We start from the raw sequence: 23883 nt of genomic DNA on the forward strand, positions 1-23883 counted from the left end.
ATAAGGCCAATAGGCTGATGAATGTAAAAAAAAGTAAATACTTTACCTGGTGAAATGTACTTCCTGTCTGTTCACCAGATACTTGAAACAGACTTCCTTTCCGTGTGATGTTTATGTGTTTATTTAGCTTCTGCAGAGGCAGATCAATTTGTTTCTATTCATAAAAAAAACGTTAAGCATTTGTGCAAAAGTCGTAAGGTCGTTAAGATTTTGGTTTTGTTCAAGATTGAATTCGCATGTCGGGTTTAAACTTTTCTCAGAATGTCCTTTGCGATTACGTCGCCGTTATTTTTCATTTTAAAGTTTAATCCTCGTAACATCTCCACCCCCGTGTGCATCTCACCTGCAAAAGTCATCGGCCCCTTTACGGTCTCTTGGCAGTTATAAATTTGAGGCTCCCTCTGCCTTTGCAAAAAAACGATGAATGGCAAGTACTGTGTTTTAGTCATGGCCAGCAGTGTTTAGTGAAATTATTACAACATTTTGTCAAGCCACCGCTGGGAAAAAGGCCTCTCCCCCCCCCCCATACCATGTCGGCCAGGGTGCTTTGTTTGACTATACTTCACCAAGCTGGTCTGCAATGGGTCGGTGAAGGGGAGGAAGTTTGGGGTGAAACCAGAACTTGTTCAAACATCTCTCGCGAATGGTGCTTAGCCCCCGGCTGGGAATTGAACTCGGGTGGTCGGCTTTGTGAGAGCTTTTCTTTTTCACTCGGTGCAATTGTGAGCAACAGTCATGAGTACATCTAATCGGCGTGATCATTGGTTTACTGCGGCTCCAAGACTCGGTTCCTACAAGGCGTGTGGTGACGTTAGGAGATGTTCCACGTGCTGCTCGGCCTTTGAAGGAGACCGGAATCGATGATCCCCCCCCCCCCTGCCTTCCCAAAACGACTGTGCTGCGACTTCCTCACCAGCGAACTTTTTGAACTTTGGATAATTTTCAAAAAGGGGGAATTGAGAGCCCTGTATTTTGTGTTTTTACATAACACGGAGAACAAATACTGTACGAAACTGTGCATTTACAAGCGCCAAATTCGGACCCCCAAACGTTGCGGTAAAATCCGCATGATTCACTTTCAAATAAATAGATGAAATGATCTACCCATGAACTCGGCAGCGGAGGAGGGTATGTGTCAAAACATTTCGGCGGTCTTCCAAAAAACGAAACAAAATAAGAGCAAATAGGCTTCAGTGGATAAAATAAACAGTAGAAATGCCAAAAACGGCCTTGGAAAATTTACACTGAAGTATTTCTGGAAAATGGCAGTGCATTGAAAAATAGCTTAAGGGACTGGGCGACCACAATTGGCATCGCGAAAATCGAGCACCAGATTTTAAAAGTAGATGTCTATATTTTTTGTGTGTTTTTTTTTTACACGACTTATTTCGTTTCATTATTATTGGTCTTTTATTGAGGGTTTTGTGCCAAAATATTGGGCTCAGAACCTCATCCCATTTTTGACCGATCCCATCCAAAAAAGTTATTGCCATTCAAACCCAATTGTTGCCAAATTAAATTTCAGAAGTGGTGGGAGGGCGGCAGCTCATGTGACACCACCACTGTGCAGATGAAGGCACGTAATGAATTAACGACGATTTTTGCCAATTATCCCTCCAGAGTCTCAGGATTCTATTTTTCCGTACTGGTAACAACTTCTGCTTGTGGTGTTGCGTGTTGCAGAGCTATGCAAGTCGCTCTTTTTGTTCACTACCGGCACGCACATCCTTGAACGTAACCGTTCGCCATCCAGGAAGCCAGCAAAACCTTACTCTCGTATAGTATGAAATATTCTCGCTTCTTTATTTTTCTTTCTTGGTTCACCTTCGTGCACCAACGCGTTTCGTGAGAGATGCACGGCCGGGGTGGAGGGTGGATGGGGGTTCCCAGCGTGACGCACGAACCCAGCTCAACGCTGTGCGACGCGGGTGACATCGTCGCATCGCTCGCGCTTGCGCACCAGCCAGCCAGGAAGCCAGCCAGCCAGCAAAACGTTTTCTCTCTCCCAATATAGCAATATTGCGCTTGTTGCAAGGTGCTCATGTGACAAGCCCCCTGCAGCCACTAGACGCCAAGCCTTGAGACTCGGTGATGTGTTTCCTGAGTAAACAAGAGTGGCAATAATATATATAAATACACGTTATGTGATTGATTCTTGTTGCGAGTCACAACCCGCCATCGTGATAATTCATCAACCTGTCGGCGTGGGACGGGCAGGACGGGGAGGGTTACTTGCGCATATTTGCTACATTTGTATTGTCTTCCAAGCGCGGTGATTTCCAGTGCCCCGCGGTGGAATAAAAACACGTGTGTATAGTTCTTTGGATGAAAGCCTCTCCCCCCCCCCGCCACGTGATCTCGGTCACAGTGGCTCTATTTTGGTCAAACCAGGTGAGAGAACTCAAGAGACCCAGGGTAGTGCCATTTGCAAGAGCGTGACCTCCTGGGTTTCACCAGACCAAGGGAAAAAAAAGAACAGAACAATATCCATCCGGGAAAATGAAACTAAATCGGAACAAAATAATCGTGCCACGCATGAAATCGAAAAACATCTAACATATAAAATATCAAGTAAAAAAATAACATTTCCTGCAACATACAGTTGGCTTGATCAAGTTACTTTTAAAACATTCGTACGAAAATCAAGGTAATAATTTCACTTGTGTTAACAAAGTAACTATGCAGACAACGTCTCCTTCACAAATCCACCAGTCCAGATAAAGGTAATAAAATAAGTAAAAGTATTCGTTACACGACCCCGCCAGCCGCACATACGACCTTCTGGGAGCGCAGGGTCGCATCCCCGGAGCACCTGCAAGCCAACCGATTTCATCGCTCCTTCTCCACGATGGATGCCCCTCTCTCATGAGTTGTTCCTCCCTTGGCTATGGCCATCATCCCCATGGTTCCATGGTGTGCCCTGCTCAGCCAACAGGATGCCTCTAATGTATGAATGTTCATAGAGAGTTCCAAGCATGGCCTTGCCCCATGGTACCTCGTTTCCCTTGTCGCGTTTTACATTCCCTTCCGCTCTCCATCTCTCCTCCTACTCCTCCTCCTACTCACCGTTCCCCCCTCTCCTTGTGCGCAATCTCCGTTTTTCTGCTCCTTTCCCCTACTTGCACCCCCCCCCCCGCGCTGGAACAAACTTCCCCTCCACGTGACGCGACGAGCACCCTCCCTGTCTCCTCCGTCAAGACGTCCACCCACCTCCCTGGCCCCATCCTTCCCTCTCCATCCCTAGGCACCCCCTTAATTCCCGTACCCACTAAACCTCCCTCCCCATACCCCCAATCCCTATTCACCGCATCACCTCTAGCTACCGTCATTGTACCACTCAAAACCCGAGTTGAACACCTTGGACAAAGGCTGCGATGTAAATATAAGACGAGGTAAGCACGCATCTACACCTCACAAAAAGAGTTTCGACATGCAGGGTCTCATCAGCAGAGCGACACTTAAATGAATCAATGCTGGTGAATGCATTGTCTCCTTATTTAATGATTATTATCCACAACGACGCAAATAATTATTTTGAGTTATCATAGAGTTCTGCGTCGACCTTGGACCCTGCACCGTGAGGGAATGGGCCCCCACTGTTTGACCGGCAGTTTAGCAGAATTGAGTCGAGCAACCCTGAGTCACTGTTTATTGAAACCGGTCCAAAGTTGACTTGCCTAGAAACAATGTTGCTGAAATTACGCACACCCCAGAAAGGCCGTGCCGTGGGGCTGTGAGGGGTGGTGTAAGGAATAACTTTTTAGTTTATGTGGAGAGATGCACATGTGAAAGAGACACGTCTGCTTATTTAGCCATTTATATTCCCCGCAGCCGTGCCGCCAATGATCATTTTGCGTTATGCACGACTGTGTTAGGTCAACAGTCTCGGACATGTATTGGATGCGTACAGGGGGGGGGGGACACTACTTTGCCAGTTGGTGCGAGTTGGCATAGGCGGTGCACCGAGGACTGTGGTTGAGAAATCGTGCGTCAGCGATGGTTAGCCGTGGCTGGGAATGTAACTCGGGTTGCTGTGTTCGTGGCAAGGCGCACAAAACAACTGTGTGCCACAAGTTGTACCGTTAAAATCGTTCACTTTTTATTTTTACATTATTGGCTCCATAAACGTTGCAGCAACTTTAAATAGCGCATTCCCTGCGGCCCAGTTAACTGAGACCTGGGTGTTGCTACCCAACTGATGGTGGCCGTTATTCAATGAGTCGCCGGTGGCGGCTCGATCTTGGGGTGGGGGGCGGTGAGTGGCTGGGGGAGTCGGAAGTCTGCGGTGCGAGTTTTATCTTTGGGTCGCGTTGTGAACAATCGTCGCTCGGAGCACCTGAGGCTGAGCTCGCGTCTCGCACGCACGCACGCGCACGTCGCTCACGAGGGCGAGTCCTGCACAGACCTCTCCCACCTCCTCCCTTCCCACCCCCCCCCCCCGACTCTGCTGAGGCTACACTTACCTCTTCCGTCGCGAGAGGGGAGTGTGGGTGCTGCTGCCTGTCGTACCGCACGCCTAATGGTTGCACACGTGTGCCGTGTGCCGTAGGTGGGGGCCCTCTTAGAAATAATTGCGGCAGCGCTGCTCGTGGCCCCTGACACCCGGTGCTCTCAGCCTCCGTACCCCCCGACCCCTATCAATTACACACACCCCCACCCCTCCCCGCCAGGGTGCGACCCGGGCAGTCCAGGAATTGGTGTCTGTGGTCGGGTGGCAGGGAATTGAGTTGCGCCGTGATCTGGTTGCGGTGTGGCATTGAACTTCACAATATGGGCCACAGTTTTGATAAAAGACCTAAGCTGACCGAGAAACACATACGGATTTGGGTCCGTGAAGAAGGTGGATAAACTCTGTCCCCACCACAGCTCCCCTCCCCCCCCCAACTTACCGCAGTCACGGACATTGTTCAACATTCATCGCTTCGTGAAACTCAACCCCACCTAAATTTTGACAGCTCGCTTCGTTTCTCTCTGCGCGGAGCATCGGGCCTTTCTCCTCCTCTCGAGCCTTGCCGAAACGTGAATGCGCTTTCTGTGTCGCAGCGGGGCGGCCCCCTATTAATTGTCTCGAAACAGGATCCGTTAATGGAAAGGCCCTTGGCCACTGGGCCTGGGGTTCGATGTGCCAGCGAGCGGCATGGGCCGGTCTTGAGTTTCTGTGATTTAAAAAAAAAATCCATTCACTGGGGGGCGGGCGTGCCGGCTGGCATATTGACTCGAGTCTTCTTGGGAGAGGCATCCGAGGAATGCCGTGGGGGGGGGGACCGTTGAGTCGGCTTCTGTGCAATCACAGTGGAGCCTGTGTGTTGGCGGACCACACTGCCACCTCTATAGCCCCTTCACGCAGAAATCTGCGACTGGAAAATTAGCGGCATTATTATTGGTTCTGTCGGGGTGCGCCCCGTTTTAATTCGGGGTTTTTTTTTAATTCGCCACGGTTAATGGGGAAACGGTGGCGAAGTTTAAAGCGCCGCTGCTGAGCGAGCACAGGGTGCTGGTTGGTCACCCGTCGTCGGCCAGCGTCGCGCCGAGTTAGGAGCTTGCCTCGCGGAGGAGGAATGTTTATTTTTAGCAATGCCTCGTTATACCGCGGTCAGCGTGGGCGGAGGTCCGTCTGAGTGCGAGAGAGAGGGGGGGTAGCGTTTGCTAATGCGCACCTAGCCTGGCGCACGCGGCCATGGTGACACGTCACCGCAACCTAGTGGCGAACGGTGGCTTTTTGTTAAAATTGACCGCGCGCGTTGATGGCACATTCACGGGGTGGGGGATTGTGCTGGAGGGGGTTGGCGAGTGGCGGCACTCCTGCGCTGCTTTCGAGGCCCCCACAGAGATGGAAAATAAGGGCGCAAGACAAAACATTTTAACAGGGAAGGGGGCTTCTCTCCCCCGACCCCACCTCCCTCCCTCCCAACTCTCTGTGGACCGCTCGTGCCCTCCTCAAACGGCTCTCAGGGTCCCCCTAAGTAGTCCCAGCGCTGTGGGACACCTGTCACGGTGGTGGCCCCCGAGGTCCCGTGGCCCCCTGACCAGACCCGGGTGCCCCAGGATGAGAGGGAGAGATCCCAAGGGACACACGGGGGTGAGGTGGGGGGGAGGAGGCAGAATCTCTGGCGCAGTCCCAGCCGCCTCCGTCTGGCGAACGGGAGGGGTTACAGGTCACAGCCAGAGCACTGCTTAATATAAAGACTCTGCTGTGTAAGCCTGGACATACTAACGGGCGGACGCACGGGTGTGCGTGGAATAAATAAAGGTGCGTGGGTGGGTGGGGGGCGGGATGTATGGGTGAGTAGATGAGTGGATGGGTTTGTGGGTGATGATATGAGTGGGGTGGGTAGGTAGGGGGGATGGGTCGGTGGGTGGTTTTGCCGCTGTGTGGGTGGCTCGCCAATCGGTGGGTAGATGTGTGAGGTGGTAAATGGACGAGTGAGTGGGGGGTGGTTGAGTAGATGGGTGAGCGCCTTGGACGGGTTGTCGACGACGCTCGTAGCGGGATAATGATTGCCAACCTCGCAGTTCGATCGTCGTGACTGTGACTCGATTCAAGAATTGATGCACGCTTGTTTTTAATTCGTGGTGGTTGTAGCGGCCTCTCGTCACTGGAGTGTTCACGCGAACCCATCACACGCAACAGTTTCCGGAACAAACGCATTGATCGTTGCACACCATTTCAATGCACCTAATGAACAATCCAATGTCAATGAATCCTTGCACCATTGCACCTCGGATGCACAGCAAGTATGTGCTTGTCACTCCACTGCTGGTTGAAGACCTCCCCCATGACTAAGAGGTCTGTGGGGGGTTACTTGACCGTACTTCATCATGCCGGTCATTGGTGGAGATAAATTAAACTATTTTTTTTATCCGCATGGCAGCGGGTGTGCCTCTCATCCAGCAGTGGATTGAGAGCGGTCTCGCCGTGCATGTACACAGAGACGGTGAAGCCCTTCCCGCTGAGCGCATGCTTTCGTGCGTTACCGGTAATCGGTCACGGGGTGTTGTTCGTGCAGGCACGTGCCACAGTGGCTGGGTCATCGCAATGCCAGGCCCCCCTGCAGCCAAGGCAGGAAGTTAGCATGTGCTCATGACGACGACGACGACGCTGATGATGATGATGGTTACCATATGTTGCCATATGAGCACGGACGCGTGCTTCGTGGCTGGAGATGCGAGGCGAGTTTCGCGGGCGTAGCGTTTGCTCGGAGAAGGGTTTCTCATTTACAGGACAACTTGCTTGGATGCCTCGAGCAACTCTGAACGGCTCGTGTTGCATCTCGTCTCGGTTGTTGCGATGCAAGCTGTGGTTTGTGTTTTTATATTTATTTGTCGGTGTCGTCTTGAGAGATGGTTGCCAGTTGTGTAGGAAGGCGAGAGAGCAGTGTGCTTGGCGTGCCGTGATGGAGGCTGGTGTGGAATCTACTTTATAATTTTAAGCACACGGGGGAAATTAAAACAGAAAGGAATCTTGGAAAACACACCGACCAAAGATACGATGTGGGCCATGGTACGTGCCTGTACGGAGGTACTCGTAGAGATAGATATATGCACACGCACACCAATAGCCACCATTCACTACTAAGTAACGGTGACGTTACCACGGCGCCTGTACCAGGCCAGGTGCACTTTGAGGCCACGTGAAGTGTCGAAGGCTCGCTGATAGGAGGTCACGAGACAGACCCAGGTGCCATGGTGTTGACTGGCAGATGCACCAGCTGTACCCCATACTGTGCTAACCAACACACATACACACTTAGAGATACACTCTCAAAGAAATATGCACACTGTCTTTTTGAGATATACACACTCGTAGAGGCATATACAAGATCCCTTGTATGGCCTAAACACACTGTTGGAGGCAAGTGCTGTTAGCGAGCACCTATGAAGGCCGGCACAGCACACGAGGGGGTGGATGGCCAGCACCATACCCGGCCACCTTTGTCTCCCCAGTGCTGATATTTGACACACTGCACTAGGTATTAATTTGAGGCTGAGTCGACCTAGGTGAGGCCCAGGACCCGTTCAGATTATCGTCACTGGTGTCGGTCGTGAGTGGGAATCGAACCCGGGGCGCCGGGGTTGGTAGCGCAGCGTAGCGCTGACCGCTACACTACCGTAGATATACACACACACGCACACACTCGCTCTCGTAGAGTTATTCCCAACCTCGTAGGCACACACACACGAAAATGTGTACATTCGTAGAGTCAGCGTCTCTTCAACTTGTGGAAAACGCTGTGCAGCCAGCATCGGACTCGTCCGTAAACCCCCCATATACCCCGCATCATCAATAATAACAAGGAGGCCATTCCACTGCATGGGGATGGGGCCGGCGTGGCACATGTAGCCAGTGGAAATCTCCCACGTCGGCGGAGAACAGTGAGCCCCCAGATGCACATTCACACAATGACAAAGATCCCCCCCGTATAGCCTTTAACAGCAGCTGTTGACACAGCTGCTGTTAGTGGGCACCTATGAAGGCTGGAACGATGCATGGCGGAGGGGCGGGGAGGGGGGTGACCAACACCACGCCCGGCCGTTGTCGGCTCACCCCGGTGATACACTGGCGAAGATGCATCCGTGATGCTCCCCATTGCCCCCCCAGGGAGTGATGTCATTTGTTTGTGTTGTTTGTATTCTTGCCAAATCTGGAACACGTGTTCTCCCCCCCTCTCCCCTCCCCCCTCCCCCCTAGTCTTTGTGTCCGTGTGCGAGTCCGTGTCTGTCGTCGTCGTCTGCGACGGGCGGCGCAGCGGTCAGCGCTTCGCACCACAAACCCCGCGACCCGGGTTCGATTCCCGCCCGAGTCCAATAACGGTGGTGAATAGAGAATTTAAAAACTGGTCCCGGGCCTCCTCCCCTTGCTGGTTGGTGGAACGTCTCTGTAGGTCCCCACGTGCGGCGTTGCCCAGCTGATGATGTTCCACGGCGGTGGAAATACCGCTGCCGGCTCGAGTGACCGATATCGCGGGCGTCCCCGTCGTGTGCCCGTCGCTCTCCGTGAATTAATGTTTGTCGCGGTTACCCAGGCTGGTGCCGTGACAGCGGCGGTGGGCGGTGTGCGGTGATATTTATTTAGTTCCATGATAATGAAGTTAGTCCCAGGGCTTAATTTCTCATGGAATATTTCCCAGCCCCCCCGCCCCACACCCCCCAACCACGAACCACCGACCGGCGATCTGAGTTCGATTCCCGGCGATGGCTAATACCGGTGGCGAGTGACATCTGAACTGATCCTAGGCCTCCACCTCTCCCACACCTTTCCCCGACCAGCTTGGTGACGTATGGTCAGAGCAACTCCCATGACTTGATACGGTATATGCCCTGTGTAGGTAGGGCCGTACGTATATAATTCATGAACACGCCGTTGTCGCTGGACACGTCGTGTGCGACACGGCGCAGATCAACTCCTCTCCGTGTCGTTGCCATTCCGTTCGAGTTCCTTCCTCGAGCTAAATTCTCAGCGACGGCTCCGTTCCACTTCTGCCGACCCTCGCGCCGCTATTCCCGTTACGGCTGCGCGACGGCTTCCATTTGTCGGCCCTGGATTCTCGAGAGAAGAAAAAAGACGCATCTAACACAGCCGCGTGTCCGCGTGTGTCTGTCGGCGCGTGCGTGCGTGTGTGTGAGAGCAGGTCCCGCCCACGTACCCATGATGTCCACCAATGGCTCCATCCCTCCCATCCACGTCCCCCCGGGCTACATCTCGCAGGTGCCTCCCCGCCACACCACCCCCACCCCCACGTCCTCCCACAGCACCCCGCCCCGCGAGGCTACCCAGCTGTTGCCTGCGACCGCGAGTGAAAGCGCGCGCTGATGCAGCGGCGGGATGGCGCGTGCACACGTGCACACGTGGGACTGGAGCATTTGGGCCCCGTGGGCTTTACTTACTTCACCCACTGTGCCCACTTTACCCACTTTCCAGGGCAAACATTTATTCGCTGGATGTGTTTTTTTTCTTCTTTCCCGGCATCGCTTGGTAGACTGGGGTAGGATGTGCACGTGACTCGCCGTAGTCGCCGCAGCCACAGCGGGGAGGTATGCTGGATGTCGTGTGTTGGGAATGTTTTCGGGTTGCTGATCCGTATACATCCGGCTGTGAAATGAAGCCCTGCTGCTTTTCCGTCGGTTGTTTGTGTCACGCTCAATTTGAACGGTACGCAAACAGCAACAACAACAACAATATATTATCGAGCGACCAGAATGGAAATTGTGTGCAGCGGTTGTAATGTCCTTGCAAGACATGCAGATGTAAAAAAATACCGATGCTTTCTAACTTAAATTTTGTTGGGGTCCTATCCCCATTGGTGGAAATCAAAGTATTTGGTATTATATTCTAATTTAGCAACAGTCAACGTTTCCAGCTCGAAACTTTTGAAGGCCGAGTTACATTTTTCTTTTAATATCCCACAACAGGATACTTTTTTTGGGAGGGGCTGGGAGATGGCGGGCACGGGTGGGGTGGGATTGAAGGGGGGGGGTTGAATCTGAAAATCTTATATCGGTCCTGCACGCCTTGTTGGACCAAGTCTCCGAGCTGCAGTGAACCAATGATTATGCCCATTAGATGCACTGTCTGATATGGCTATTGTTCACAGTCGCACCCAAGAAAAAGAAAAGCACCCTTCAAAACCTGCACAAACTTTCGGAGCGCCTCCGATTTTTCAGGGTTTGGCTACGTACGGAGCGAAAGAAGGTCAACATACATACGTGCATGCACGCAAAACAAAAGAACCACGCAAACATTGTAAACAATTCCTCTTTACGTAGTTAGCTGCCACCCGCCGCTGGGTCACGGCTGCATATGCACGACGGGTGGGCGGACGCGCGCACCCGCACGCGTATTATGGCCTCGGCAAGTCCCCCCTTTTGAACTTTCATCCGCTAATGGCAACGCTTCGGTTGTTACGATGAGTGACTGTGCGGTTGTCGTGCCTCTGGCACATTTCCTGGGCATTTCTTTTTTGCGACACAGCTCTCTGTGGCTCACCGCCAGGTGGACGCTCTGCATTTATTCTCACCGAGCGGCTGCTTTGGCAACGGACGGCGCTCTTGCCGCCGCCGCCGCGTTCGACATTACCATTGCGAGTAACTTCCGTCACTCCCTTGCCATAATTCTCCGTGCGCCGGTGGCCCGCTCGGGGAAATTCCATTGACGGGTGGCCGTGGAAGGGACCGGACACAACTCCAGACAGGGCCAAAACAAAACGCCCCTCTCTCTAGATGAGTCAACAGCTGACAAACATAGATGTTAAATGGAAGGGGCACTGGGGCGGGGTGGCGGAGGGAGGGAGGGCAGAGGGCGGGGGCGGAGTGGGCGAGATTTACTCCAACGGGTCAGTGGGACAGCCGCCGCCGTCGGGGTGCACGTCACCACCGCGGACGTCACCGGCGCGGCGCACCGACTCTTCGGGCGCGCGCGCTGTTCCGGTCGCGATGACCCCCACAGGTGCGGTCTCGGTGACAGGTCGCACGGCAGGGCGTTGCGTACTGGAGTGCCGTGGCCTTCTAGCGCAGAGGGGTGCGGGGGGAGAGGGGCGAGGGGGGGAGTGGGCTTAGCGCCAAAATATTTAGGTCACTTCCAAAAACAGGCGCGGGGGCCTGCGCCGCCATCTGCGTTCCAGATGTGGATTCCTGGCACGGCTCCATTCAATTCCACTCCCGATCCCTGACCACCTCCCACCGCAGCCCCCCCCCCCCGCACGCCCCCTGCTCGCTCTCGGCAGGCTCCCACTCACTCGACTCCCATCTCTTTGCCACTCTACTGTCCCCTACCAGCACCACCACTGCCGCCCCTACTCCCTGCCCCCCCAGAACCCCACCCAAGCCCCGCCGCCTCCCCCCCCCCAACTCTCCCCACTTTTTCCCGGTCAGCCCAGCCACTCTTTCGAGATCTCACGGGAGGCTGAAAGCATAACAAGGCGAGAGCCCTCGTTTTGTTGATTAGGAATCTCGCTCCCAGTGTGCCGTTTGCCAATTATTTTGAAGAAAGAAAAAAAAGATAAAACATTGTGATAATAAGAATGTACAAATCTACTGGCCCCTCCCTACGTTTTGTGTCTGTTACTGGAGGTTGTTGGATCACGTATCACCGCGCTGGGTCGGTGCACTTTGGTGACGGGGTCACCCCAGGAGTGTGTCGTGATGCCACTCACCACCACCGATGTTAGCCATGGCCGGGAATAGACCTCATGTTTACCGGGCAGTGTACCGCTCTAACGAGGTGTCGATACAAAAAAGAAGGTATATCTTTAATAAAAACAACTTTTTAAATGTATAAATGCGAGTGCCATAGATGGAATGGTGGCTTCAACAACTTTTTTACCCCCTTTAGTGACGGTTGTTAATTTAGTCTGGCGTGAGTCGGCTAACTCGGCCAATTAGCGAGGCACGTGAAAGCGAGAGATGCCGGCAGATGCGACGCTGGGAAAAGGAAACTGGAGGCTCGCATGCGAAAAAAATAATCTGGGGATAGAAAAAAAGAACTCTAAACGCTAACAGAATGAGCGAAAAAAAATGCAGGGACAAATGGTTTGGTTCTGTTACATGCGCAGTGTAAACAGCGACAAATGTACACACACATGCTCACACTCGCACGCCCACGCATGCATGGAAAAAAAATACTCCGATCCCCCTCATCTGGTCCACGTAGGCTGTAGGGGCAAGTGCTGTTAGCGAGCACCTAGCAAGGCCGGCGCGGCACACGAGGGGGTGGTGTGCAACGTCGGTCGCCGCTGTCTCCCCAGCGCCGATGGTTACACGCCTACACCTACTGTTACTTTTATTGACCGTGAGTGGGAATTGAACTCCAGGTTCATTAATGCGGTGCACTGCCGTACCACTCCACGTAAACATACACGCACACACATGGGTGCCGCGTGCTGGTTCACATGCCTAAGCTCGTGCATGTGCGCATGTGCATGCGTGAGCTTAGGCATGTGAACCGGCACGCGGCACCCATGTGTGTGCGTGTATGGTTACGCGAAGCGTTACGGCAGTGCACCGCATTAATGAACCTGGCCTCCCGAGTTCCATTCCCACTCAAAGACGAAGATCCCAAGTATGGCCTGTTACAGACTAGTCGGGGCAGTGGGCGGCCAGCACCATGGCAATGTTTACACACCGCACCAAGTACTCATTTGAGGCCGAGTCGACCAAGGGGGTGGCCCAGGACCGCTGCGGCTAATCCTCACCGGTGTTGGTAGCCGTGAGCGGGAATCGAACCGGGGCCTTTTCTGGGTTCGTGGCGCGGCGTACGAATTGCCGCGCCCGGCATGCGCGTACGCAAACGTGTGTACGTACGCAGGCACTCGGCCTCTACCCTCCCTACTCGTGCGTGCACGCGCGGGCGGGTGGGCGGGGGGGGGCCCTCTTCCCACGTGCCCTTTGCCTCGCTTGGCGGTCGGGAGCCCGTGAGTCTGCGTGGATTTTGGCACTTGGCGCCGGCGATGAGACGCACGCAAAATGCATTTCCTGGATTCGTTTAAGAAATAGCTTAAGTTAAACGCAATTCTACGCCGAATCTTGCGAGGATGAATTCGCTTAAAGAAAGAACGAAAATACCACCACGGCGACGATTTTATTAAGTAAAACTCTTTAAAGGCATTGAACTGGCATTTTGGATTCAAAGTCTTATAGCGTGAGAACGTGTAAGATAGATGCCGCAGAAAGGCACCCGAGTGGCGCTGCAGGAGAGCTCTCGCATTATTAAAATAAAAATTAGACCCAAGCGCAAGCGTCAAGATCGTTGTTTCGCACCGAAGCTCAGGCGAACGCGGCTGGGCTGAGTGGCGAGCGATATCTGAACCAATCTTGGCTCCCCCCCCCCCCTCCTCTTGGCTCTTTTCTCCAACTGGTGAACTATAGCCAAACAATCCCCCGACCCCCTCCCCAACATGCCTTGGGGAAGGGTGTTCATCCTGCAACGGCTTGACAAAGGGCCGTAAAAACATTTTGAGATTTTTTTTTATCCTAAACGGACATCGCATAGGGTTTCTGAAAATGCCTCACATCGACGAGCCGGTCCGTTCTGCTGCCCCCGCTCAATGCTACGTCGGGGGTGGGCGGGGACAGAACAGCATGTAGGGTCAGCAGAGGCTAAGCCCCTGGTTAATGTAGAATGTTCTCTTCCACACCGCAGTTAACCCAAGAGCCTGAACAAAACAAAAAACGAAACAAAAAATTGTGACCAACATAACTGGAGCAGAGCCTCCCTCCCTCCCTCCCCCCTCCCTCCCTCCCTCCCCCCTCCCCCCTCCCTCCCTCCCCTCCCCCTGACGAGAGCTGCCTGTAAACGGAACGTCCCGTCGAGGGGCCGCCGCGACGCCGGCCACCTGCGCTCTCGTTGTCGCGGCAACGCCCACTGGCAAAGACGACCAAACGGGGGCAGAAGCTTTACAAAACCCCCTGCCGCTTTATCCTCGGGAGTTTTTTTTTAACACATTTCCCGTTCCGATGACGTATGTCAATGATGTACGTCATCGGAACGGAATGGGAAGAAAAGCTAAAATAGAATGACTTTATCAGTACCGAGGCTCCCGCAAGGCCATGCGGGAGGGCGTGTGGCAGCGGTCGTGTCGCTATAGCTCCCTGTGGTGAGTACAGTGTCTTTAAAAACACTGGCGCTCTGCCTCTCTAAATAAAATTAACGTGGAACCTCTTGTGCTTTCCAAGATTCGGCAATGAACAGGACCCACACACTGCAACTCACAGATGTCTCCGAATGGGAAAAGGTTAGCGATAGTGGAGCTACCGTCCTTCCGCGGCGTGTGACGAGATGACGTCACGCGTAATGACGCCATCGCCTTGGCTGCCAACGTTTGCCGTTTAATTTACCGGCTACGATCGCCGATTTTTTTTTTTTGGCCGACCCATTAGTCAACACGACCGGCTTTCTCGATGTTCGAGTGCGTGAAAGCAACACAACTTTACACGAAAGTTTTTTCATATTGGATCATCGCTCCTTCCCCCCCAGAGATGGGAAAGAGGCTCGCCTCGCCCCGTCGCCGGATTGATAACTTTTCGTGCTGTGTGCGCCGTAGTTGACGTGCGAGCGAGCCACGCCGCTGTTTTAAACCGAATCTTCGAAGCGGTTTGCGGCCGGCGGTGGCGGCTTCCTCCTCCCCCTTGGGTTTTGGCGATGACGTTGCCACACGCGGCCCGAGCCGCCGACGGCCGCGGCCTTTCAGGGTCGCTCGCTAGCGCTGGCACAAGGTGTGGCTCGTTGGTCCCCCAGGGATGCCCGGGTATCCCGGTCAGTGTGACCTTGCAGACATCTCCCTTGTGCCTCTGTGTTAGTAAGTGTTGGCTCTGGGTGTCTCAACGGTGGCCCCCGGTGTCTCCAGGCGTCTATTTTGTTTCCAGGTATCTCTCTGTTGTTTGCACGTATCCCCAGGTGTCTCCGTGTAGCCTCCAGGTATTTGTAGGTGTCTCCGTTTTGTCCCCACGTGTCTCCGCGTTGATTCCATGTATCCCTACCAGATATTTCTGCGGAGGCTCCGGCTATCTGCATGCCTCCTTGTGTTCTCCCCACAGACATCCCTCTTGTTAGTAGCTGCAGGTGACTCCGAGTGTGTCTGGCTTGGAGCTCCTCCAGTGTCGAGTCTCTCCCAGATAACGCCACAGCAGTGTGAGGGGGCGGGGGGTGGCAGGCACACACACAGAGAGAGAGAGTGAGAGGGGGAGGCCGATACCTCGGGAATCACAATGCTAGAGACACCGGATCCCGTTGTGTCTTGCACGATAAACTCCGGCGGTGTAGCGTCTCGAGCACGGCTGGGGCGGAACGGTGACAAGCGATAATGACGAGCCTGAGTCAAAACCGCGTCTGCATGACAACATCCGGGCTAGAACCGTCCGGGCTAGTACCATGTCATTATTTTTATTATTATTTCTACACTTGTGCGCCGTGCGCCGCCGCCTAGAAACGTCCCAACGCTGGAGAAAGCGTCGCTTGATGATTTAAAACGACAAAGAGGCGCCGAGCGACGGCCACACCATTCGTGGGCTCGCCTTCACTGTGTTCACCATCGGTGGCCCTCCCGCCCCCCTGGTCCCCTTTACCCATCTGTCCCACGTGCGCCTAACGTCTTCCCCGGCAGTCAACGTGACGTCGCCGCTTTGCGTTTGCGCCACGATCCGCATCTCCCACTTCCCGCCTCTCGGTTGCTGGTCCCCCCACCCCCCCCCCCCCCCACAAGCGTCGCGCCTCTCCAAGCTTTCTTGCGCGCTTCAAAGCTTCACTGCCTTTTGGTCCGTCTCCTGAGCGGCCAAACCGCTCGGTAAAACCGCTCGTCCGCGGTCGCCCACCGTCCGTCGTCAAACCGGCCCTCGCCCTCCCGCCTCGTCCGTCGGCCTCGCAGATCATCGAGGAGAACGGCGTGTGGAAGGTGGTGGTGACCCCGCACCCTCCTGAGTTCCACCCGCACCCGTCCATGCACCCGCCGCCGCCGCCGCTGCCACCGTACATGCAGCACCACCCGCCGCTGCTCACCGCGCCGCCGCCGCCGCCGCACGCCATGTACCCGCCGCCGGGACCCGCCGGAGAGATGCCGCCCCCGTTCATGGCCCACCACCCGCCGCCGCCGCCGCCGCCCCCGCCGCCGCACGCCATGTACACCGAGCAAGGTGAGCGCGACGGGTTTTCGCCGCCACCGGCGGTGGGGTGTCAAACTGTGCAGGTGTTTTTTAAAATTTTATTCGCCAGGTAAATTCCACCCCCCGACGCCCCCCCCCCCCCCGCTGAGCTTATCGGATTTTTTTAATTCGGGAGGCAACTTGGCCGCACGTCATGTGAGCGAGCTCATCGAAGTCGCCGATTCCATCGTCGTCATCATCATCGCCGTCGCCACCACACGTGGGAATTTATAGTGGCAGCTCAAATAAATCTGAGATGCGTGTTTATAAAATGTGGAGGTGGGTGGGGGGGGGGACAAAACTTGAGGAACCCAGAGAACAATCCACGCAAGCACCACTGAGATAAAGACAACGCAGACTGCAAATATTACAACATCAGGCATTGTCAGAGCGCACTGCCTGCGTACCAGGCGAGGGAATGGTGGAGGTGGTGGAGATTGCTGCTGTTGTTATTTGTTGGTATTGTTTCCGAGCACACGGCCGAAGCTAAAAAAAAAATCCAAGCGACCGGTGGTAATGTTGGCGATGGTAACGATGATTGTGATTGTAAAGATGGGATGATGATAATTGGCGATGGTTGTGGTGAGGCCCTGTTGGTGGCAGTGAGGTTGGTTGTTGTACAAATGTGATGTTGACGATGGGGGGGAGGGGGGTGATGGTAGCAGTGACCATGGTAATGGCGTGAGGAAGCTTTTATCCAGCAGTGGATTGACGAATGACCAGCGTAAACTATTTCAATGATTATTGTTCCTACAGCGCCGCTATACCTTGCTCAGCCTAACGCCCATAAAACCACCTCCTTTATTCGCAATCCAATTAAACCGCTTCTACTCTTCGCACCAGAAGCGATACCGCCCCCGCTGAGGCCCAGCTACTACCAGGACCGTCTCATCAGCGGCAAGCCGCACGGCAAGAAGCTGGGCAAACCGGAGCGGCTCGGCGGGGGAGAGAGGATGAGCAAGGAGGGCAAAGCGACGGGGAGCAGCCCGCCAAACTCTCCGCAGAACGGCGGTAAGCCATCGGGCAGCAGCTCCTCCAGCTCCTGCACGCCGTCGGGGTCGCCGCCGGGGTCATCGTCCTCCTCTTTGTCCTCGCTGGCCCTGTCCTCGTCGCCGTCGTCGTCGCTGTCCTCCTCCTCGTCGTCGTCTCCGCCGCACAAGCCCGTGCACGCCGGGCCGCCGGGCTCGCCGCGCCAGGGCGGCCACCACGGGCACCACCACGGCCAGCCGCCGTCGCACCAGCCGCACCAGCACCAGCCGCACCACCACCACCACCATCACCACCACCAGCAGCCGCCGCCGCCGCTGCTCCACCAGCTGCAGCAGAGCCACCACCCGCTGACGCATCACGGCATGCCGCCCCCGCCGCCGCCCCACCACCACCAGCAGCAGCAGCAGCACCAGCAGCACAAGGCGGCGCAGCAGCCGCTGTCGGCGTCGCCGGCGCACGGCGCGGTGATGAACGGGTGCTCGCAGCGCGTGCTGCCCTGCAACGGAGGCATCGCGGGAGGGCGCAGGACGGACAGGCGGTCGCGCGGCAGCCCCCGGCACACGGACGGCCAGGACGCACACTGCGGTATGATCGCGATGACGACGACGATGACGATGATGACGATGGGAACTGTTTGCTGGTGAATATATTTTGGCACGAGCGCCATTCTTACAGCGCAAGCCTATCAACGACGGCACCGTTCTGCACAGGTGGAGGCGGTCTGCCAAATAGGGGGCAATGTTTGCTATGTGGTTTTACCTCGTGAAGTAATTAGCGAATATTTTTGGGAATGCGGCAAATGTGGACCGTGGCGCCGGCACGCTTGGCCTCGTTCTTTTGGAATTAACTCAAGGGATCTTTAATGTCCACCGTGAAGCACACGGTATTTATTGTTGTTGTTGTTAACACACATGCGGTATGGCGATGTTTACACGTCGCACCAGGCACTCATTTGAGGCCTAGCCGGTCTTATGGGCGAGACACAGGATCAGTTCAGGTAATCGTCACCGGTCTTATCCACGATCGGGAATCCAACCCGGGTCGCTGGTTTTAATGCACAAACCACGACACTACCGCTCCCCACGCCAAAACAAAGACGCGCACACGTGTGCGTACCCAAACAAAAATGCTCACGTGCAAAAAACAACTCGCTGATTGGAAGCGCTTGCGGGGGCCAGGGTAAAATAATCGACAAAAAAAAGTTGCAAAACGACATACCTCCTGTCTAGCCACGTGGGGCGAGCGAGCGGGCGGGCGGGTGCGCGCATGTACACATAGCGTCGCATTGTGCGAGCTCGCGAGAGCGAGGCCTGCCAAATTCTGGGCCCCCCCCCACACACGCTTGGAGGGGGGGGGGTGCCAAGTCGGGCCTCGTCGTCGGGCTCTCACGCTTGCGTGAGTTTGGAAACCGCTCTCTCGCTTGCAAACATTCTGATTTATTCGCCACATTTTATTTGCCCCTCCACACTCCCTCCTCCTCCTCCTCCTCCACATCCTCCCCTCTTGCCTTCTGTCTAAATCATCATCGTCATCATCATCTGAAGTCAGAGTTCGAGTGATTTCCTGGTGAGGTGGTGGGGGCGGGTGAGGCAGCAAATCGCTGTTGACTTCTTAACAAAGTGGTATTCATATTCTTGGTTCTTTCGGTAAAGTCACGTAGAAGGGAAACAATAAAACATAGATGGACTTGTCCATCTGAATAACTGCCAAAACGCTCTCCGTGGTGCTAACGTTAAAAAAACCGGCCACTTTTTTCAAATTTTCTTGCTGTGGTTTTCACACCTGATGATGATTGCTTGTATTGCAGTCGAAACGTCGTGAGAATTGTATTGTTTTATATTGTTTATTATTTTATTGTTTCCCTTCTACGTGACTTTACCGAAAGAACCAAGAATATTAATCCCTGCAGTCACGAAAGCTTTAAATCAAAAGTGGTATTCGTTTAATGGACGCCAGACAGACTATGGGTCTCAAACTCCCGGTTGAGAGCGGCTTGCTCTACCGCCGAGCCACGCGGCCGGATCATTATCACCGTCGTCGTTGTCGTCATCGCGAACCATCGATCGATCCACTCGAGCGGCGTGGTGATCGATTGTGCCAGGCGGTGCAACTCCACCAGGGCCCATGGGCCACAGGAGCACGGGGCTACAGAGAGAGGGGCAAATTGATCGGGGTTGGGGTGTAACTCCTTCCCACCCGACAAGGTTCCAAACCGCTGAGTCGACGGCCTGCAGCCGGTCACGCGTGCCTCACAGCACTTGCCCCATCAGCAGCCGACCAAGCCGTCCACCATCTCTCACGGTCCCCGCTATGCCGCAGTTCTTCTCCTCTCCTGCACCCCGACAGATGCGCTCGTTGGGCGCTCAGTCGTCGTGGCCGTACGCATACACGAGTTGTCGGCGCAGTGTCGGGTTCGTGTTGCTGGCGGCGGTCTCCTTCACCCCGCGGCGTTGAGTGGCATTGATTCGCGAAGCCTTCTAATCGAAGCGCGACAAGTGATGGAATCTAGGGGGTTGTGGAGAGAACCCTTTACGCAAATAGCACGCACCTACCATTAACGCGCAACCATCACGCGCACACACACACACACACACCTGTAATATTACGCAAATGCACAATATTAAAAGATCACACGCACACGCCTATACGCACACGCTGGCATGTACAAAGACGGACAAAGGTCCCACTTCTATAGCTTACACAAACTGTCAGGGCAAAGTGCTTTTAGCGTGCATGTGCATGCATGTATTTTCAACTTCTTTCGCACCGTACGTAGCCAACCCTGCTAGTCGGAGGTGCGAAATCTCGCTTGGACCCGAACACACGCACGCGCAAAGAAGTAGAAGCCCCTGTTATTTGGCCGAGGGTTCCCCTGGCTCTGTGTGTTGACGTGTGTGTGTGCGTGCGTGTGTGGGTTTCCCGGCCGTACGTTTCTATGCACGGGCACGCCGAGATTAATGATTGGTTCTGCACGGCTTCCTGTGCGCGCGCCCCCTCTCCTGCCCCCGGAGGTTCACGACTAAAGCAGAGAGGCTGTCTCTCTCTCTCTCTCTCGCCCCGTGTACGCCTGCGGTAATTATCTCAATGTGCGGAGCGACGGGCGCCCCATTACGCATGCCGACCCAAGTGGAGCCCGGCCGGCGAGTTGGGTTCGATTCCCCCCCAACCCGGCCACGGCTATCGTGGGCAGCGAGAGGCAATGCCCGAAGCGCCACTCGGGCCCTCCTGCCCAGGGTCACGTCGGCCTTCGGTAAGTACCCGGTTGCCGAGTGTAAAGATATCGGCGCCGGTTGAGACATTTGACCGAACGTGTGGTGCTGGCTACCCACCGCGCCCCCCCCCCCCCCCCCCCCCCCGTGTCCGCCGTGCCGGCTTCAGCGGTTGCTCACGAACGGCACTGGTGCCAGTGGTTTTCTTTACTGACCCGCAACCAACCGGCGCCGTGAAGTATGGTCATTCGACCCCCGTGATCAAAAACAGTTGTTGGTCATCATCAGCAGCCACAATGTGTCCACTGCTGCTCGTCCTCTCCGGCGTGTTTTCCTCCTCCTTTGGGTGGCATTCTCTCGCCAGTCTCATCCATTTCTAGCAGCGTGTCTTGTCCAAGCTCACGTATCCCTCCCGGCACTCAATGCGATGTCATCGATCTGTATTTGTTCTCCATCCCCATGTTTCCCTGCACGCTCCTCGGCCTGTATTCCATTTGTATTGTCATTGGTCCCGTTTCTAATCTCCCGTGTCTGGAGGACCGCTCCTAGACCCCCTGCAACTCGGTGAGTGGGTTGAAAGTTTACTCCGTGTAATTTATGCAAACGAGGTCAGGATTGCAATTTAACTTCCACCTTCGACCCGATAATTCTACTCAACCTCCCCCACCCCCCCCCCCCCCACTGCTTACCCGCTCTATTGTTTACAATCTCGGCCCTGTCTGTGAGCCCCATTTCAACATCGTACAATGGATCGGAATGTGGGAGCTGTGCACGCACGCGTGTCTGTGTGCGTGCGCGTGTGTAAATCGATTCCCGCTCACGGCCAACAACCAGTGCCCGGTTCTAGACCGACCTCCCCTAGGTCGACTCAGCCTCAAAAGAGTACCTGGTGCGGTGTGTAAACATCGCCACTGGGGAGACAAAGGCGGCCGGGCGTGGTGTTGGCCACCCACCCCCTCGCTCGTGTGCTCGCTCAACAGCACTTGTCCCGGACAGTCCGTTACAGGCTATACGGGGGGATCTTTGTCTCTGTGTAAGTGTCACCAGGCTTCCTGCACTGGCGCATCACGAGCGGCCAGCAGCACGCCGTGTCTCTTTAGGCTGAGACGCACGCTGCCGGCACATTTCCAGCCCGCGCCGTTGCACTCTCAACGCGTTCTTGTCTTGCGCGGTGGACGCGGGCTTGCGTGCGGATTTTTACCCCCTGAGCGGGTTATTGTGTTGAGTTGGATTAACATCGCTCGCCATTATCTGAACAAACCCCCCCCCGCCCCCCCCAAAAAAAAAATTCGTCAAAATCTCGGACGGCTCGGTAATTGTGGGCCCCATCGTACGTTAATGGGGGCCGGCATATTTGCGGGGTGAGGCGGAGCGCGGTTCAACTCGGGACAGAGGGGGCCCCGGCTATCTGCGGTGGAAGGGTGGTCGCTCCCGATTCGGTCGACGGTAGGTTTCCTTATAAAATTGGGGCGGCCGGGAGGTGGAGGGAGAGAGCCTGAGGGAGGGGGAGAGCAATGGTCCCCCTGTCGAGCTGCACGCTGAAATTTAAACCCGGCGCAATTCCCGGACTGTCTTGCCCAATATCCTTCCACCGCTGGGCAGTGCGTCACCTTTTGAAAGGCCCTCAGACGTGTTTCATAAGGGGGGGCCGGGTCCTTTCCGTCCGTAGCCGTCAGCTGAATGCTTGCAGCCCTCTCTCTGCTGCAGACTCTGGATGTTGGAAGTGCCGCTGCTCAGGAAATGGTCTGGGCGTGGGGAGAGAGTTGCGTGTTCCCGTTGTTTAGTGGCGGTGGGGCCGGGCGAAGCGGTAAAACACCGGCCGTGCCTCGCAGCAAGCCGCGGCCTGGGTTCGGTTCCCGATTTGATGAGCGAGCAGTCGGCAAGAATGGTGGAAACGCCGCCGTCAGTTTAACACATTTCGCTTTGATCCGATGCCCGCCGCTCCTCGTCCCGGGTTCGTTTGCCCTGATGGAATATTTGTTGTGGGGCATCAAAGAGCGGCGTGCACACACTGGCTCTGATAACGCTCTACCCGGAAAGGTCGCGACAGTTTGAACAATTTCTATTCCTGTTATATCTATGTGGTGGTGGTGGGGGGGGGTGGGGGGGTCGCGTTACAAGACATCTGTGATTACACGGCAAAGTATTTCGAAAGTCAACGGTGGCATTATCTCTGTGTTGGTATGTTTGTGTACGTGTTTTGGTGTGCGTTTGGTGCGTGTGTGTGTCTCTCTCTATCTTGGGGTGGAGCGGCAGTGCGGTGGGTTGGCGCACATCGGCCTGAGTTTGATTCCCGCTGACGGACAACATCGGCGATGAATGTTTGAACCGGTCTTGGGCTTTCCCTAGCTCCACTCAGCCTTAAACGAGCACCTGGTGCAGTGTGTAAACATCACCACCGGGGATAAAAAGGGGGCCAGACGTGGCAGTGGCCACATGAGTCCCCCTCGAGCTCCGATTTTGCCTTAATAGGTGCTCGCTAACAGCACTTTTTCCAATAGTCTGTTGGGGAGGGGAACCTTTATCTTTATTATGAAAATTGGGGGCCTCGTCTCTTCGTTGACTTGGTCCCAGCTGCTGGCTGCGTTATCTCCCTGCCTTTCCGGGAAATCTGGATGAGCGGTCGACTGAGAGAACAGCAGGGTCACGGGCTCACATGCGTGCGCGAGCATGTGGGGTCCGTTCATGCATGTGCGCATGTGCTGTGGCCCAGCTTTTTAAAACGTTTTTGCTCTTTTGTAAACGTGGCTGTGGAAGCGATTAAAAAAAACACGTTTTTTCTCGTTTTCTTTTCTCCCATTGGCGATTTCGGCAGACCTTAGTCCTGTGCCCCAAACCCAAAAATTACTATTTGTGCTAAAGGTGTGGGAGGGGGGGGGGTCAGAGTGCCGAGATGGCACGGCCGAGTTAGAGTTGAGAGTTCGAATCCAGTTCTCAGCCGCCAACGATTAAACTGTGGAACGAGTTGATTTGTTGAAAGCCATTGGTTGAATGGACTGCGAGCGGGGAGAACTTTTAGTCTCTTCGCCTTTTGGCGTTGTTCTTTGGTCTGACA

The 23883-nt window shown here is 54.9% G+C and overlaps 1 protein-coding gene across 1 annotated transcript in view; it reads left to right on the forward strand.

The window, feature by feature from the left end:
* Positions 1-23883, forward strand: part of LOC116954565 (fibronectin type III domain-containing protein 3B-like) — a 188037-nt gene that overhangs the window by 98179 nt on the left and 65975 nt on the right. Inside the window, 3 exon segments of the mRNA XM_076052376.1 lie at positions 9630-9706; positions 16356-16620; positions 17473-18204. Of these exon segments, the coding sequence (XP_075908491.1) occupies positions 9630-9706; positions 16356-16620; positions 17473-18204 (1074 nt within the window).

Source organism: Petromyzon marinus, chromosome 55 (assembly GCF_048934315.1).
Source record: "Petromyzon marinus isolate PM22_M1 ecotype Great Lakes invasive population chromosome 55, UKy_Petmar_22M1.pri1.0, whole genome shotgun sequence".
NCBI classification, from domain to species: Eukaryota; Metazoa; Chordata; class Hyperoartia; order Petromyzontiformes; family Petromyzontidae; genus Petromyzon; species Petromyzon marinus.